Source organism: Dromiciops gliroides, chromosome 6, assembly GCF_019393635.1.
Source record: "Dromiciops gliroides isolate mDroGli1 chromosome 6, mDroGli1.pri, whole genome shotgun sequence".
In the NCBI taxonomy this organism is placed as follows: Eukaryota; Metazoa; Chordata; class Mammalia; order Microbiotheria; family Microbiotheriidae; genus Dromiciops; species Dromiciops gliroides.
In genome coordinates, this window is record NC_057866.1 from 154,747,176 (window position 1) to 154,764,586 (window position 17,411).

Sequence of the window (17,411 nt, forward strand, 5' to 3'; positions counted from 1 at the left end):
TATCTGGATTGATTAATTCTTTCACGGGCTGTTTCCATTTCTGTAGATCATCGATATTCCCTAAGCACAGTGCCAGAAGTATAAGGCTCATGAACATAGGCGGCATGGCCCTAAAGGAGTACTCTTGAATTAACAAACAGCTCATAACAGAGCAAGGGACATTATCATCAAAAACCATGTGGATGCTGGAAGTTGGCCAATTGCCATTTTGGGAGCGTGATCATCAAAGCATGTGCTTATCTCAGAAATCCTTGCTCAACAGGACAGCTGTTCTGCTATGGCTATTGTTGCTAGAGAGCCATTGGGCTGAGTAAAAGGGGGATGATGTTGCTCTGGGTACCCAGGGCATTAAGAGTTAGAGATCATCATGTGGTACAGATTTTCCAGGATGCCATTTTGGAACAGAAGTAGTCCATTGTGGTGTCCATATTTCCTGGAGAGAAGGTTTGCTGTCTTCAGTGATTGGAGAGGGTCTTTGTATTCCATGGTGGAGTACGTCAGTAAAACCAATCATTCTGCCAACTTCAATGTAAATCTTATGGGCACCAGGGATGCTCATTGTCCTTTGCTGGTCCTAGCCAGCACACTTGTCCATAGGGAAGTGGAGCAATTTTGCTATTTCAGTTTTTAATGCAATCATAGAGAGGTGAGAGTCACAACTTACCCGGGTGATTCTTGATAAACACCACAATGCTTCATCTACAGGTATTTATTTCTGGGTGCACTTGCAAATTCTTGCAAGAGCAAGAAGCTAAGAGATGGCTATTTCTGCAAATGTAAGAAAATGCATTGGCATAGTCAAAAAAGCCGTGTGCAGTAGCCAAACACCTTTCTTTCTGCTGTGTTGGCTTACTGTTTCAAAGTCAGGACAAAACCTGGGTGAAAACCTGAAATTAACTTCTGATTCTCCTACCTTGGTGCACACAGGATGGCCCCAGCATGCCAAGTGGCAATCGAAGTCTTTGCCTACAGGAATTAATGGCTTCCTTATAATGTACTCCCTAATTAAGAGCTACAGACTTGAATAAAATTACTGAGTTTTTAGCACAAAACAAATGCAACTTTAAGAGTTGCTTCATTCGTAAATCTAAGAGAGGGTAGCACCATTAACATTATTTCTTTGAAACTGTGTTGTGAACAGTCCTGAAACAAGAATAGATTGAATTTCCCAAGGATGAGAAGGCAAACTATTCCAGGGCTTTCCCCAGGTAACAGAAAACTAAGCCAGTGAGACATTATTGCCTTTTCCCCATATGATCTTTCTTGACAGCAGAGACTTCCTGTTTGAGAAACCTAAGTGGCCTAGGCTGGGACCAGATCTCATCAGTGGTCATTCCCTCTTTCAACCTGAAAAACTCAGGCCTGCCCCCTAATTCCTTCTGGCTTCTCACTGGTACAGATCAAGGATCCTTGATCTCTCAGAAACATATGACACATATCCCTTGTGTTAGAGAGGCACAAACTCTTATAAAGAGTATTCTGAGGAAGGGATCCCATCCATTAGAGTGGTGAAATTCGCAGAGATCAAGGTCTTTCCCCTAGCAACATAAGCACAGTCCTCACTCAACCTTTGATAGCAAGTTGGGAAAGGAGGGGGCAGCAAGCTAGGTCATCAGGTGACTGGGTGAAATAATCCTAACACAAGAGCTCTCCCAGATGGATAGGGGCTAAGGGCCAACACAGGTGAGGTTGTTCTGCATGCAAGGCTATGTATTCCACTTAGTTCCACAACTATATATACACCCAAATCCTCTTTGGTGGACCTCTGATGACAATTGTATTTTTGGCAGAAATGATTCCTATGGAGTGTGTATAGATTCATTTGCAAATCCATAACTACCAACACTGAAGACTTTAGATATTAAATATGTCTTTGAATTAAAGTGGTGTGTTTTGTTTTGTTTTGGGTTTTTTTTTTTTGCAGAGCAATAAGGGTTAAGTGACTTGCCCAGGGTCACATAGCTAGTAAACGTCAAGTGTCTGAGGCCGGATTTGAACTCAGGTCCTCCTGAATCCAGGGCCAGTGTTTTATCCACTGCACCACCTAGCCGCCCCGAATTAAAGATTTTGTAGAATTTTCTGCAATAAGTATCCCTAGAGGGCTGTTCTGTGATGCTGTTGATAATTGTTATGGCCAGGGTACAAAATGACCCTCTTCTCAGGCTCAGCTTGGGTTGAGTTTCAATGGTTATTTTCTGACCATGAGGCTAGATTGAGGGAGATAAATTTGATTCAGCGGCCAACGTATTTTTAAGAGGACTGATCCAATTCCCAAGATTCTTTGAAAAGAAGCTTCACATATAGGTCCTGATAACACCTAAGAATTTAGCTCTCTTGAGAAACTTATTCATGGCTCCAGGGATCAACTGCTTTTAACTTTCTCTCTAAGGAAACAGTTCAATGGACAAAAAAGAAAAGAAATTCACCATAATGATGTCCTTATTACTTTGCTAAGATAGAGTGGAAATAACCATGGATTTGGAGTTATGAAATCTGAATTCTAATGTCAACTTTGGTCCTGATTCACTATTGACCATGGGCAATCACTTACCAACCAACTTATTTATTTATTTATTTATTTTTTGTGGGCAATGAAGGTTGTGACTTGCCCAGGGTCACATGGCTAGCAACCAACTTATTTTTAAGAAGACATGTACATGATGCTGAGTGAGATGAGCAGAACAAGGAGAACATCGTACACAGTACCAACAGCATTGTGTATTGATCAACTGTGATAGACTTGGTTCTTCTCAGCAATACAGTGGTCCAGGATAGTTCCAGGGGACTCATGATGGAAAATGCTCTCCAAATCCAGAAAAAAAAAGAACTGTGGAATCTAGATGCAGATTGAACCTTACTATTTCTAATTTTTTTGTTTTTGTTTTTTGAGGTTTTTCCTTTTTTCTCTGATTCTTCTTTCACAGCATGACTAATGCAGAAATGGGTTAGGTGTGATTGTACATATATAACCTATATCAGATTGCTTGTTGTCTTGTTATATCAGATTGCTTGTTGTCTTGGGGATGGTGGAGGGAGGGGAGGGAGGGAGAAAAATTTGAAACTAGAAATCTTATAAAAACAAATGTTGAAAACTATCTCTACACATAACTTGAAAATAATAAAATACTTTTATGAAAAAAAAAGAAGACATGTATAGAAGATACAAGCGAGAACAGGGAACTAGGGGTGAATACAAACCTGTGACTGGTATAGTAAGAATGGCATTAGGAAGAATAAAACTCAAAATAAGCCAAGGTTGGTTAAGGAAAGCTAGGGAAGGCATTTTGCTTTAAAGGTGTATTAGGGGAACGATCTGAATTCTAAAGCCAAGGTTCACTGTTGACTATCGGTAAATCATTTAATGGCAGAGAACTTGCCAACCAACTTATTTTTGTTGTTGTTGTTTTTGCATGTCAATGAAGATTAAGTGACTTGCCTGGGGTCACACAGCTATTAAAGTGTCAAGTGTCTGAGGCTATATTTGAACTCAGGTCCTCTTGAATCCAGGGCTGGTGCTTTATCCACTGTGGCACCTACCTGCTCCCAACCAACTTATTTTTAAGAAGATATGTACAGGGGCAGGTGATACTACAATTAGTTGGTTTGGGAAGTAGTTGAATGGTCAGAACCAGACACTTGGGAACATTCTGTTTGGAAGTTTCTTTGATCCCCCAATAAAGCAGGCCAGACCAGACCAAAATGAATGTTCAAAGGAGAGATTCTGTAGAAAATGGAAATCATTATGTTAAGAAGACAATAGCCATACATTCTCCACTTTTGATAGTATCCCTAGCAAAAGGTTTTTTTGCTTTTCTTTGAATTTTCAGTGCTTAAAAAAAAATTCCCAATGCAAGGGATAGTGTTTGGCATACATCAGGCACTTAATAAATGCTTGTTGACTGAAACTGCTCTGCAAACTCCCAAACATTATGAAAATATAAGATACTATTATTACTCTCTTTAGCCCTCAGGGGCTAGAAGACAGTAGATTTTTGGTAGGATCAGGTCTACAGATAAAAATCAATAAATGCCATTTGGACGGTCACACAAATAAGCCATTGCACATAAAAGCAGGAGGAGAACTGTGTGATCTGGGAAAATGGCATGAGCTTGGAAATTATAAAAGATGTAATGTCAGGAACATAAAAGGTACATATGAAAGAGAAAAAGCCTTTTACCCAAATGTCAAGCTTGCAAGAAGTTTCCCTTTCTTTTCTCCTTTTACTGTTTCGGGGGCTGAAAGGCAGCAGTTTAAAGTAAGACCTTTTTAGTTAGGTTCCAAAGGTATTCTGTTTCAGAAGCATCCTACCCTTAAGTACTTGGGTGACTTTCATATAAATGTGACAGACTGCATGGCCACGCAGATGACTAAGAGAGGAAGGAGTTAGGAGTACAGCTAAGAGCTGCAGCTGAAGCAGTTCCTGACACAAATGAAGTTGATGGGACATGGTCAGTAGTGCAGAAGACAGACCTTCTGGAAGTACAGTCACTTCTGGAGGAGGCATCCTGCTCTTTAGAGAGTCTGAATGTTTTGCCCCAGAGGGTTGGGGGAAAGGGTGGGACTGGGGAGAGCAGCACCAGAGTATAAGACCTTAGCATTAGTAGCCAGAGGTGGTGGCACCTATCTTGAGGTTAAATAATAGTAGTCATTTCAGGCAGGAAGCCTTCCCCTATATGTCAGCATCCTGGGACAAAGCACTGTTTGCCTCATGATAGTTATGGTCCTGAGTGTGGTACATAGAACTTCTCTTCCTCTCAGAGACTGAGGAAAAACTGTTAAACTGAATATGAACTGGGAAGGCTATTACATGTGCTCTCTCTCTCTCTGTCTCTGCCCCTCTCTCTCTCTCTCTCTCTCTCTCTCTCTCTCTCTCTCTCTCTCTCTCTCTCTCTCTCACACACACACACACACACACACACACACACACATTTTCCCCTCTGCTATTCTTCCTAATTCAATAGAGAAGTAAGCTGAGTAACCCCATCAGGGAAGAAAGGGACTTAGTCTACACTAGGAAATGCCACCAACAGCTATGTGTTTTGTGACAGAGTATTTGTTTGGCCAAGCACCTCCATTGATCTATCATCTATCTATCTATCTATCTATCTATCTATCTATCTATCTATCTATCTATCTATCTATCTATCTATTGTAAGGGTAAAATTTAGTATGGGGAGAGTTAATTGGGCGGCTCGCCATAATATTGGGGTAAGAAAGGAGATTAACAGCTTCTTTTCAATAATCAAAACAGGGTTTATTAATTGGAACAAATTTGAAACACAAGTGAGGTTAATAAAACTAGGGACAATGAAAAAGGGAATAGGGGAAGGAAAAAAAATATATAACCCACAAACTCACCACCACCCGGAATCAGTAGTTTCAAAGAAAACCAGCTGCACAGCATCCCTCTCCCTCTCTCACATGTGCCAAAGTGAAACCTCTACTCCCTAGCTTTCTCCCAAAAGCCCCCTCTCCCACAGGAAACAGGGCTGTACACACACACACACACACACACACACACACACACCCAAGCTAATTGGCTGGCAGCCCCAATTGACAAAACTAACAGGCTGCTCTACAGAGACAAGTTCTGGACGCTGAAGACCACCTGACTTGTCCTCACTAGGCTTCTCATCATGGTGGGGCTTCCCCACAGTATCTCTCTAGCAGGGGCAGTATTCTAATTCTCACATTATCTATCTATTCACACACATATATATATATATACACACACACACATACATACACACATATGCATATCTGTGTATGTGTATATATATATCTGTGTATATATACATATATAATATATCTATATCTATATCCACATATTTTAAATATATATTATATATATTAAACAGGGTAGAATGATTGTTGGAATAAGGTTGATAATATTGCTAAGGTTGAAATATTCATTGATAATCAAGCATTTATTAAGTGGCTCCCATGTGCAAGGGACTATGCTAGGTACTTTAGAGAATGCAAAAATATCTATGGTATAATTTCTGCCTTCTAGGAGCTTATGATCCATTCATAGTCAATTGGGAATATTCTATTTAGAAGTTCCTCTGATCTTTCAATAAATCAGAACAGAATAGACAAAAAAAAATGGTCAAAGGAGAGAGTCTGTAAGAAAAAGAGACACCTATATTAAGAAGACAACAGCCACATCCTTGGAAGCTTTGGATGTAGGGGCCCTGAGGTTGTTATCTTCTTCTGAGGGTGCACTTCAATCTTCCTTGTAGCTAAAGAAACTTTTGATAATTCTCAATCTTTGCTTGCTCATCTTGCTGTCTTTTACTTGACTTTTAACTCCCTTTTACAATGAGGCCCTACTTCCAAGCTACACTGTCCCAAACTTCAGAGGGTCCCAGGTGTTTGGGTTTGAGAGAGTGCAGGTTTTTCTCTCACCTGGCCTGTTCTCTGGTCCAAACATAACCTCAAGCCAACTTGCTGATTAGCCAGCCAGCAGAACTTTTGTGTTCTGTGGTTCTTAGCTTCGATGAGCCTGCACCCCTCCCCTTCCACTCAGCATTTCTTCCTGGTTCCCTGCTGGGGTGGGACAGCTGAATTCCTCCCTAGGTCCCACAGACACCCCTGCATTTTCCCATCTGGCCAGCCATTCAGCCCTCTCATCCAACTGTAAGCTCAGTTCCAGAAGATGCAGGTGCTGCAGCTGATTCGCAGGCTCAAGGATAAGTTCCTCTGGCTCAGCGTGCCTGGAGTCTGTGTCAGCATGATTGCAGGGTTGGACTTAGTTCACAGCCCAGCACAGCCCCCTTTAATCTGTCTTTGGCTGGAAAATAACCTCAGCCTGTCTTTTTGTGGGTTTTTCTGCTCAAGGGGTTCTTTTATTGCTGCTTTTGGGGTAACTGTATCAGGAGCTCTGTGCGTTTAATGTTTTTCCTCCACCATCTTGGCTTTGCCCCCAGCCACATCCTTATAATACTGTCTTCAAATGTCTGCTGTCAATAGATCTGGCCTTAATCTGCTCTCTCTGCCCATCTTTATCCACATCATGACCTGATGCCATTTAGGTTTTTCTTTTCCAATTTATGGCAAAATGACACACACGAAAGAAAATTGCCCTCAAAGTGAGCATGTGTGCACACCCGATCTCCAGCTAAATCCTGATCCTAGTGAATTCCACTGCATCATTTAGATTTTCACTTCATGGATCCATTGGGCTGAAACTAATTTTTATATTTTATGTGATTATAATTTTGAACAGTATGAATTCAAATACATGTGACTCCTTCATGGGACTGATTATTTACTCAAATTGCAACTGACCTGTATATGCATCCATCCATGCATGTATGCATGCATAAACATATACACATACCTCTACACATATTCTGAAGTACTGAGAATAGACATATAATCTAAGTACTACACATATGTGTACACATGTATGTACATGTGAACATATTATGGAGTGTTTACTATATACATATAATACAAGTAACATAAATATATATTTATACATTTTTACATGTCATGTGATGATGTCATTTTAAATTGAAATGTAAGCTGAAGAGTACAATTAACTAAGGACATTAGGTCATGTTTTCTGTATTAAATTCTTACTCAAGACTGAGCCTTGGGCATAAAGCTAAGTGACCTTTTCCTGTGAGCTTATCTAAGATCTGATGAAGGCCTGTTTGTCCCCTTGGCTAAAGGAGGCATTGTGATATGGGAGAATGTTTGCTTTGAAGTCAAAGGACCTGAATTTAGACAGTGCTTATGGAACCTAGTCCTTTTGTGACTCAAGTCTCTTAACTTCTTTGACCCTCAGTTTCCTCATCTGTAAAATCAGTGGTTGTAATAGATGGCTTCTGTGGTCCCTTCTAGCTCCATAATCCAAGTAACTGTCATTGCAATTTTACCTGTGAAACCCTTTCTCAAATGTTTGAGTTTTCTTGGTGACTCAAGACAATGATAGAAATTGGAACTTCAGGTTCTCTAGAGTTGGGCCTTGTCTTCAGAAGGGCCATATGCTTTTACATTTTTAGGGTCATCATCACTAATTCATGCTATATTTCTTTAGTGGTCCCCACCCAAGAGGTGACACCTCCATAGTGGGAAATGAGGGCTCAGAAGACTTTGTGAATATTGTGTGTGACCTTGTAGACCGAGAAGAGACTTACTGTTGGCTGTAATGTTAACCTCCCCTTCCTGGGGAGTGGCGTCTGCATCCTGGACTACTTGTAATTCTCCCACAGTCCGGACAGCAGGATCCAAAGTAACAGAACTTTCATTTACAGTTGTGTCACTTGCACCTGTAATCTGATTGGTTGGTGGCCCTCCTATGGAGCCTTCATAGTCCGGCGGGATGTCATCTATGCAGTCTGCATTGGGCTGGTTAAAAAAGAAAGAAAAACACTTTGAAGTTTATTTGCTATAAAACCAAAGTTAATATAGGAAGATGATAGAATCTACTTTGGTGTCTAAGACTATAATTATACAACAACTCTGATCCCAAATCCCTAGAGTACAAATATGCTTAACAATAAGCATTTTAATAAATAAATAATAATAATAAATAATAAATAATAATAATTTTAATAAATAAATCATATTAATATATGATTTGTCTTCTTCAAATAATAAAAAAAAGCAATTTCTTCATGGTTTTTTTTTGTAGCAACATATAGTTTACTAAATGATGTCTATTTGATTTTTATAAAATAAACATGAAAAGTTTCTTCAAAGCTTCAAAATCCTTCATCTGCGTGGAGGGTCATGTTGTGGGTGTGGCAAGTCTGGCAATGGTTACAGATTAAAATTCCTATAGAACATACACATGGTTTATTTATAGGAATGGCATTTTCTTTACAATGTTCACAGATGAGGTAACATTTGACAGTCTGATCATTATCCCTAAAGACTTGAGAATTGTTTTTATCCTTCACAAGAAATGTGGAAGGGAAGGGGGGGAAAGGCAGGCAGAAATATGTTTGACTCATACCTGTGAATTGCTGATTTAAAAGAGACATTAATTGAAGTTTTTGATGTTTTAACGAAAAGCTTACATTCCAGAAGAACCTAGAACAAAACCTCTCCTTGTTGTTCATGCAATGATTCATCACTGAAATACCCAGATTGAAATTCACAGAATCTTATGCCTTGGAAAGACTCTTGGAGGTCATTTCATCCAACCTTCTACCCAGTGTAAGAATTTCTATAGCAGCCCTGAAAGAAGGTTTTCTAGTTTCTGCTTGAATACCTCCAATGATGAGTAGCTCACTATTTCTTGAGGCAGTTCATTTCATTGATGGACAGCTCTAATTTATATAAGATTCTTCCTTAAATTAAGTGAAATCTTCCACCCTGTTACTTTCACTCATCTGTCTTAGTTCTTATACATGGAGTTGAGTCAAAAATGTCATTGCTCTTCTGTGTGACAGCACATTAAGTATCTGAGCACAGGAGTCATATCCCTATCCTCTTCCTCTTCCCTTTCCCATCTCCTCGTCCAAATCTTATCTTAAAGAGTATTAAACATGAGGAATGGAAATGTGCTTATTTTTATTCAGTTCATACTCACAGTGGGGAGAGAGATTACTCTGATGTAGTTTTTCCATTATGCCTTCTGGCCTAGATAACTTTACATACTCATGTCCCGATTCAAAATCTCAGGGATTCTGTCGATAGTGTTTGGGTTTGCTGATGCCGTCCAAGGAAGGAGTCTCCCTTCATGACTGGCTTACAAGGTCACCCTTTCCCTTAAATTACTAAGGCTTTTTCAATTTCATTTTAGCAGCTTGTATACTCTATGTGTGGCAAAAGGAATGAGAAAAACACTAAGGGGGAAATAGAAGATTGAGGAGATTTGACTGCTACTGATAAATGGTGATTCTTCTAGTTGATCTCTAAGTCATGTGAGGAAAAGGAGGTTGGAGACTGCCCATGGTGGGCAGTGATCAGGAAGAGAAACCAGAATTGAAGGCAAAAATGACTTTTAAAATTTCAAACTTCATTAAAATGCAAACCTAATGAAATATTTAAAAAATGATACAGTCCAGCAGTGGTGAAGTATTGAAGGAAAAGCCACTTTAATATAATATCGGCGGGACTGCAGACTCATACAAAAGATTTGGAAAGCAATCTGCAATATGAAAAGAGTTGAAAAGCTGATCATATCACTGGACCCGGAGCTAGGATTCTATACCCACATTATAAAAAGGGAAAATGGGACCTATTTACACAAAAATATTCATAGTTTCTCTATGTATAATGGTTAAAAATAACTGGAAACAATCTCTATGCTGGAAGATGGCTGAATAAATTGTGATCTATTAAATGTAATAGAATATTAGGTTAAAAAATCAATAAATCTGACACATACAAGGAAGTGTGGAAAGAGCAATAAGTGGTGTTTCAGAGTGAAAGCAGCAGAACCAGAATGGTATTATACACTGATTACAATAACAAATTAAAACAAAGGACTTTTTTTTTTTAAAGTAGGAAGAAACACAAGAGCAAAGGTCTTTAGAAGAGCTAGAAGGAAAAGCAAAACAAAAGAAAAATTGCTTGTTTGTTATTCATTAATTATTTTGATTCTGCCTTGTCAAAGGCTAGAGGCTTGGGGCGGGGGAGGGGAAAAGGGGGGGAGACTATCTCCCATCTTTGCCACTTTGTTTTTTACGTTCATTTGCCTTTTTTCTTGTTGATGAGGGTTAAGATTAATTTTTTTTTAAAGCGGAAGTCTGTTGTTGCCGTGCACAGATGGGATACATAGCAATGTTCTAATAAGTGTTCAGTGTAAACTACATTTATAGGAAAAACACAAATTTAAAGAAAAGTTCACATAAAGCAGATGCTTTGCTTTTCTAGAGAAGTGCCTGCATTTGTCTCATCAGGTGTAGCTATTTCAACATAATGAAAAAAAACAACTAATAAAACGTAACTTGATATCTCAAAATGCTTGACTGAGAAGCAGGGTATTAGGGTGAAATGAGGATTGGACTTGTAGTCCAAGGGTTTGGATTGTTTTAATATTTTATTTTTTTCAAATTAAATATAAAAACCAATTTTTAACATTCTTTAAAAAATGCTGTATTCCAAATTCTCTCCCTTCCTCTCCTCCCTCATTGAGAAGGCAAGCAATTTGATATGGGTTACATACATGCATTTGTATAAAACATATTTCCATATTAATCATGTTGTGAAAGAAAACAGACAAAAAAAACCCCAGGAAAAATAAAGTTAAAAAAAAAAGTAAGCTCAATCTACATTCATACTTCATCAGTTCATTCTCTGAAGATGGATAGCATTTTTTAAAATCATAAGTCTTTTGGAATTGTTTCATATTACTGTATTGCTGAGAAGAGCTAAGTCATTCACAGTTGATGATTGTAAAATATTGCTGTTACTGTGCACAATATTATTATGGTTCTGCTCATTCCACTTTGCATCAGTTCATGTAAGTCTTTCCAAATTTTCCTGAGAGCATTCTGCTAGTCATTTCTTTTAGCACAATAATATTCCATCACAATCATATACCACAATTTGTTCAGCCATTCCTCAATTGATGAGCATCTCCTTAATTTCTAACTCTTTGCCACCACTAAAAGAGCTGCTTATAAATATTTTTTTTGTACGTATAGGTCCTTTTCCTTTTTTTTTTTAATCTCTTTGAGATAAAGACCTAGCAGTGGTATTGCTTGGTCAAAGGGTATTGCACAGTTTTATAGCCCTCTGCATAGTTCAAATTGCTCTAAAATATGGCTGAATCAATTCACAACTGCAGTGTTTCAATTTTCCTATACCCCTCTCTAACATCTGCCATTTTCCTTTTCCGTCATATTAGCCAATCTGATAGGAGTGCACGGGTGGTACATGGGTTTGGATTGGAATCATTAATTATACTGTATGATCTTGAACAAATCTCCTACCTTCTCTGGGCCTCAGTTACCTTTGCTATAAAAGGTGGGGATATAAAAGGCCTAGATGACCTCTGAGGGGCAGCTAGATGGCGCAGTGGATAAGCACTGGCCCTGGATTCAGGAGTACCTGAGTTCAGATCCGGCCTCAGACACTTACTAGCTGTGTGACACTGGGCAAGTCACTTAACCCCAATTGCCTCACCAAAAAAAAAAAATAAATAAATAAAATAAAAATAAAAGGCCTAGATGACCTCTGAGGCCTCTTCCAGCCCTAGAGCTATAAGATCTGTAAAATGAAGGGGTCGATGAGGTGATTTTTCAGTCCCTTCCAGCCCTAAGTCTATGATTGTTATTTTCTTGTTAGTGTTTGTTTTTATGGCAAAGAGAATTTCTATGATATTGTTGGGAGGACCAGTGTAGTAGCGGTAGCCACACTGGATCCTCACTAGGCTATTCTGGGCAGGAATAACATGTTTTGTTTAGTTTTTTAGTTCTCAAAGATAGTTACCGAACTTCATATCTTTGGATGCCTCGGCCTGAAGAAAAGCAATAGAAGGTATCTGAGAGATATGAAAGGCAGAATTTCTGTAAGTAGGAACGGATAGAATTTTGTTCAGACACAAGGAAGAATTTTCTGACAGGGAGGCCTAGAAGCTACCCAGAGAGGGAGTGGATGCTGAAGAACAAAAGAGAGTCTGGGAGAAGGGGGTTTCTGGACAGGAAGAGGTGGGACTCGATGGTCTCTGAGGTCTCTTTGACCTCTAAAGATTCTGTGATTCTGGCAAAGCCTTATCTGCTTGAGATAGTTTAGGTGAGGTTCTTCCTCCTGGCAGGATTAGATCACCTTTTAAGAATCTCCTTCTGGGGGCAGCTAGGTGGCACAGTGGATAAAGCACCAGCCTTGGATTCAGAAGGACCCGAGTTCAAATCCAACCTCAGACATGTGACACCTACTAGTTGTGTGACCTTGGGCAAGTCACTTAACTAGTAGGTGTCACATGTCCGAGAAAGTAAGGGAATAGAGTGAGTTTTTTGGTGGGTGGGGAAGGTAATGAATTCTCTTTTGGACACATTGAGCTTACATCTGTGATTCCATACTTCCAAATACTGGAGAAAATTCAGAAGTAACCTGAATCATCTTTCAGTACCTCTCAAAATGGATGCTTTGGGAAAGCATAGCAGTTACCCAGGGTGGTTTGTGAGTACCAGAAATTAGAGATGCTCTACCTTCCAGAGGATGTTCTGTTTTTAGTTGTGTATATTGATAGAGTGTATTGGTTAACCATTGTGCTATAAAAGGTGAGTGACATCACTTATTCTAGTATAATCCCAGTGTCATTATTCTAGAATAATGGCCATTATTCAGGCAATTCTGAATAAAATTTAGTTCAAATTTGGCAAATCCACTGGACCATGGCTGGAATCTCTGAGCTTTGCCTCCTTCAGCCATCATACTTGCAAGTTTCAGAAATAACCTCAAATGAAAGTATTTTAAATAACATACAAAACTCATGTTATTTTCACATACACTTCAGGGAGGCCCCCAGAAACCCACAAGATGGGTAGAGAAAAATGCTAGTAAGTCCAAAAAGCTAAATATTAGGAACTTTGGTGTTTCTGATCACATTCTGATGGGTGAGTTCTAGAGCTATTTTGGTTATGAATGATGATGGTAGCAATGAAAATAACTCCCATTTCTATGGTACTTGAAAATTTGTTAGGCACTTTGTTCTCAAATTACAGATGGAGATAATGCAGGAAGTTTTCAAAATATAAATTACTGGCATGAGAAGCCATTCCAAGGGATCACATCCAATGGATCTTTGATTCGGAAGGGAACTCAGAGTCCAGATGGTCTGAGCCATACCTGAACAAGAATCCCCTCCATGACATCCCTGATTGGGGCAGCTAGGTAGTGCAGTGGATAAAGCATGGGCCCTGGATTCGGGAGGGCCCCAGTTCAAATCTGACCTCAGACACTTGACACTTACTAGCTGTGTGACCCTGGACGAGTCATTTAACCCTCATTGCCCCGCCCATAATATTCCTGATTAGTGAAATCCATTGTTTAAAGGGGAACCTACTACTTCCCAAGGCCACCCATTCCACTTTTGAACAACTTTACTCATTAATAAAATTTTCATTTTATATATATATATACACACACATATACATATATATAATCACACATACATACATGTATACACACATATATGACTGATATAAATTTGTCTCTTTGTACCTTCTAGCTACTGCTTCTCAACCTGACCTCCAGTCAAGGTTCCAGAGCTCAAACATCTCTGTTTCTCTCTTTTCCTCTCCCTTTCCCATTGTCTCTGTCTCTCCCTCCCCCGTCTCTGCCTCTGTCTCTTTCTCTTTCCCTTCTGCTTCTTACCCCCTCTCTCTTTCCTACCATTCCCTTGCTCCTGCACCTCCCTCACCTCTCTTGAAAGGCACCTTGGTGATGTGGATAGAGTGATGGATTCCGAGTCAGGAAGATCTGGGTTCATGTCTCACCTCTGACAACTTCTAACAATGTAACTCTGGGCAAGTCACTTAACCTCTCTGGGTCTCATCCGTACAATGAGAGGGTTGGACTAACAGGTCTCTAGAGGCCCATGTGGCTCTAAATCTATTCTTCCATGTAAAAAGCGGCTTATCCCCCCCTCCCCAGCCCAGCTCTCTTCAATCTTTCCCATTTTTCTATCTACAGAAACACCAACACATACATTAGAACCTTTAGGACTTGTAATTCCATGACTGTAAGGAATGACTAATGTGGACACTCCGTCCTCAGATGCAGACCAACAACTCGTCTATGACTCAGTCTTAGAAAGTTGCCTGGGGTCTTGGAGATGTTAGAAGACTTATACAGGTTCATGAAAACAGTATATATCAGAGGCAGGAATTGAACCCAGGTCTTCTTGACTGCAAGATCAACTGTCTATTCATGACATACTATCTCTCCTATATCTCATGTTGTGTTCAGTTGTGTCCAATTCTTTGGGACCCAGCGGACCACACCATTCATGGGATTTTCTCGGCAAAGATACCCAAGTGGTTTGCTATTTCCTTGCTATTAAGTGACTTGCTCAGGGTCACACAGCTAGTAAGTGTCTGAGGCCAGATGTGAACACACATCTTCCTGATTTCAGGCCTAGCACTCTACTCACCAAACTACCTAGCTGCCTCTACATCTCATGTAAACATACATAAATATTTTTATAGAAACTAGGTATGGCCCAAGTGTAAGCAGAGGAAATTCTTGACACATTGAGTTCTAAGGTTGTTTTTCTAAGGCACACACACAGGGGTGATAGCCTTGGTTTTGAGCTATGTTTTCTATGCATAATGGATTTTCCTCATGCAGACCTTGTTCTTACAACTACAGACTGATGATTTAGTGGTCTGCTTCTCCAATGCCTGTCCAGCCCTGTATTCACACAAGCTGATTTGTGTTTTGTGCAGAGGCCATCAAGATTAACACACAGCTGGCATGAAGGCAGCTGGGACATGGCAAGAAAAGCTGGGCTAAATGCATGTCATTATAATCTATCACTACCCTTCAAGATGCCCCCTCCCCTGCTCTACTATCCTGAAGGTTCCAAGAGAGCCAAAGGGTTAGCACAATGAGTCTTATCAGAGTTCCTATCTCCTTCACATCATGGGATGCTTTATTCCCATCTCATTTCACCATTATCACTAGGAGCCAAGGGTGATGAAGGTAAGGCTGGGGCAAAAGGGGGAAGGGCAGGGAGGAAAAGACTGGCATCTGGGGCTCCCCTCTTCATTACGGTCTGGCTTTTTTCAAACACCGTCTTTTGTTTAACTCTCCTCTTTCTTGCACAACCCTGGGATCTGGGAGCTTGGCCTGCTGCCTGCCCTCATCTGTGCAGGAAGACCGGCCACAGAACAGCTGGTGGCTCACTAGCTGTCATTGTTTGTGGGCTAAACTTGACACGGTCCTGGAAGAGCCTTTTTTTCCTCAGCTTGAAGCCAGCTGGCTGGAGTCTCCTCACTGGGGGAGACACTGAACGTTTTATGGCTGTTTGGAACTGAGGGGGACTTAGTCTCATGGCAGAATGGAAACTAGGCCCTGCCTCCAATATCCTGCACACTGAAGAATCACCACATAGTTCTTTATTTACCAACTAAACAGAGTCTCTGAGCCATTCTCTCCCGTTGTGGCGCTCCCTCATGTTGTTAGAAGGAGGGTGTGTGTGCACAACTTCTGAAGTGGCCTGGCGGCTAGTATTTGGACTGGGCCCAGAGAGTGAAGGATCATTAAAAAAAGCAGCCACTGTGATTCCCCTTGGTGTTGAGCAGGTGATAGAAATACAACAGATGCATTACATAAGCAGGCAAGCATCCGTGCTTTCCTCCGTTTGGGGAATCCTCACCATTCGTGCAAAGTCCAGCCAGAGCAGTACTTAGCAGAGGCATTGCCTGATACTCCTAGAGGTTAAGTGACTTGCTTGGGGTCACACAGAAAGTAAGTGTCAGAGGTGAGATTTGAACCCGGGTATTCTAGACTTCAGGCTTGATATTCTTCCCACCATACCTGTCTGTCTGGCTCTTTGTTGATAAGAGAAAAGAGAATGCTAATAATTGACTTTATAGCATCTTGACAGTGAGGAATGATGATCCAAAATGAAACAGGGGGTGGGAAAACCCCTAGTGATGAAAGGGCTCATAGTTAGAACAGAATGAGAAAAAAGATAGCCCCTCAGACACAGGAACTCATGAGGGGTTGACTCAAATGCTGTTTCCCCTTCACGTCTCTATCCTGGGGATGGCTACAATGGAGAGTTCAGACAAGGAAGAACATTCTCAGGCAAACAACTTACAATTCTTTCCCCTTGGTTTTTGTGAGCAGGTAGAAAAGAAGAGGAGAGGCTTGGCATGGGGATATGGTACTTACCGGAATGCCCAGGGCCTTAAGGATGTTCATCTTGCACATGGGGCAGGTTCGATGGTCTAGCAGCCACGGGTCCACACAGGATTTGTGGAAAAGATGCCTGCAAGGAGAGTCATAGAATTTTAGCATTGGACATCATTCAGCCCTTCCCACTTCCCCTATTTTATGATGAAGACCTTGAGACTCAACAAGGCGAAGTGAATTGTCCAATGTCACAATGGAAGATTCACTGCCAGACTGGAACCCCAATTTTCCTTATTCCTAGTCTAGTGTTCTTTTTGGGCAGCTGGGTGGTACCACAGTGCACATAGTGCTGGGTCTGGAGTCAGGCTGACTCAACTTGCTGAGTTCAGATTTATTTACTAGCTCTGTGACCCTGGGCAAGTCACTTCACCCTGTTTGCTTCAGTTTCCTCATCTGTAAAATGAGCTGGAAAAGGAAATGGCCAACTACTCCAGTATCCTTGACAAGAAAACCCCAAATGAGGCCTTGAAGAGTTGGACACAAGTGAAAAGGACTGAACAACAGTGTTGTTTTTTCATGAGAATAGGAACATGTTTAGAATCTTATTTATCCTGGTTCGTGTGTGTGTGTGTGTGTGTGT

The 17,411-nt window shown here is 40.5% G+C and overlaps 1 protein-coding gene across 3 annotated transcripts in view; it reads right to left on the bottom strand.

The window, feature by feature from the left end:
• The window catches only part of RNF150 (ring finger protein 150), a 384,461-nt gene that overhangs the window by 56,277 nt on the left and 310,773 nt on the right, over positions 1-17,411 (bottom strand). For 2 of the 3 annotated variants that reach the window (XM_043970455.1, XM_043970454.1), the window contains 2 exons: positions 16,811-16,907; positions 8,149-8,359 (listed from right to left, as the gene is read on the bottom strand). In XM_043970455.1, the coding sequence (XP_043826390.1) occupies positions 8,149-8,359; positions 16,811-16,907 (308 nt within the window). Of the gene's footprint in view, positions 1-3,341; positions 3,722-8,148; positions 8,360-16,810; positions 16,908-17,411 lie in introns of those variants that run through there. The other variant, XM_043970456.1, reaches the window with a different exon arrangement.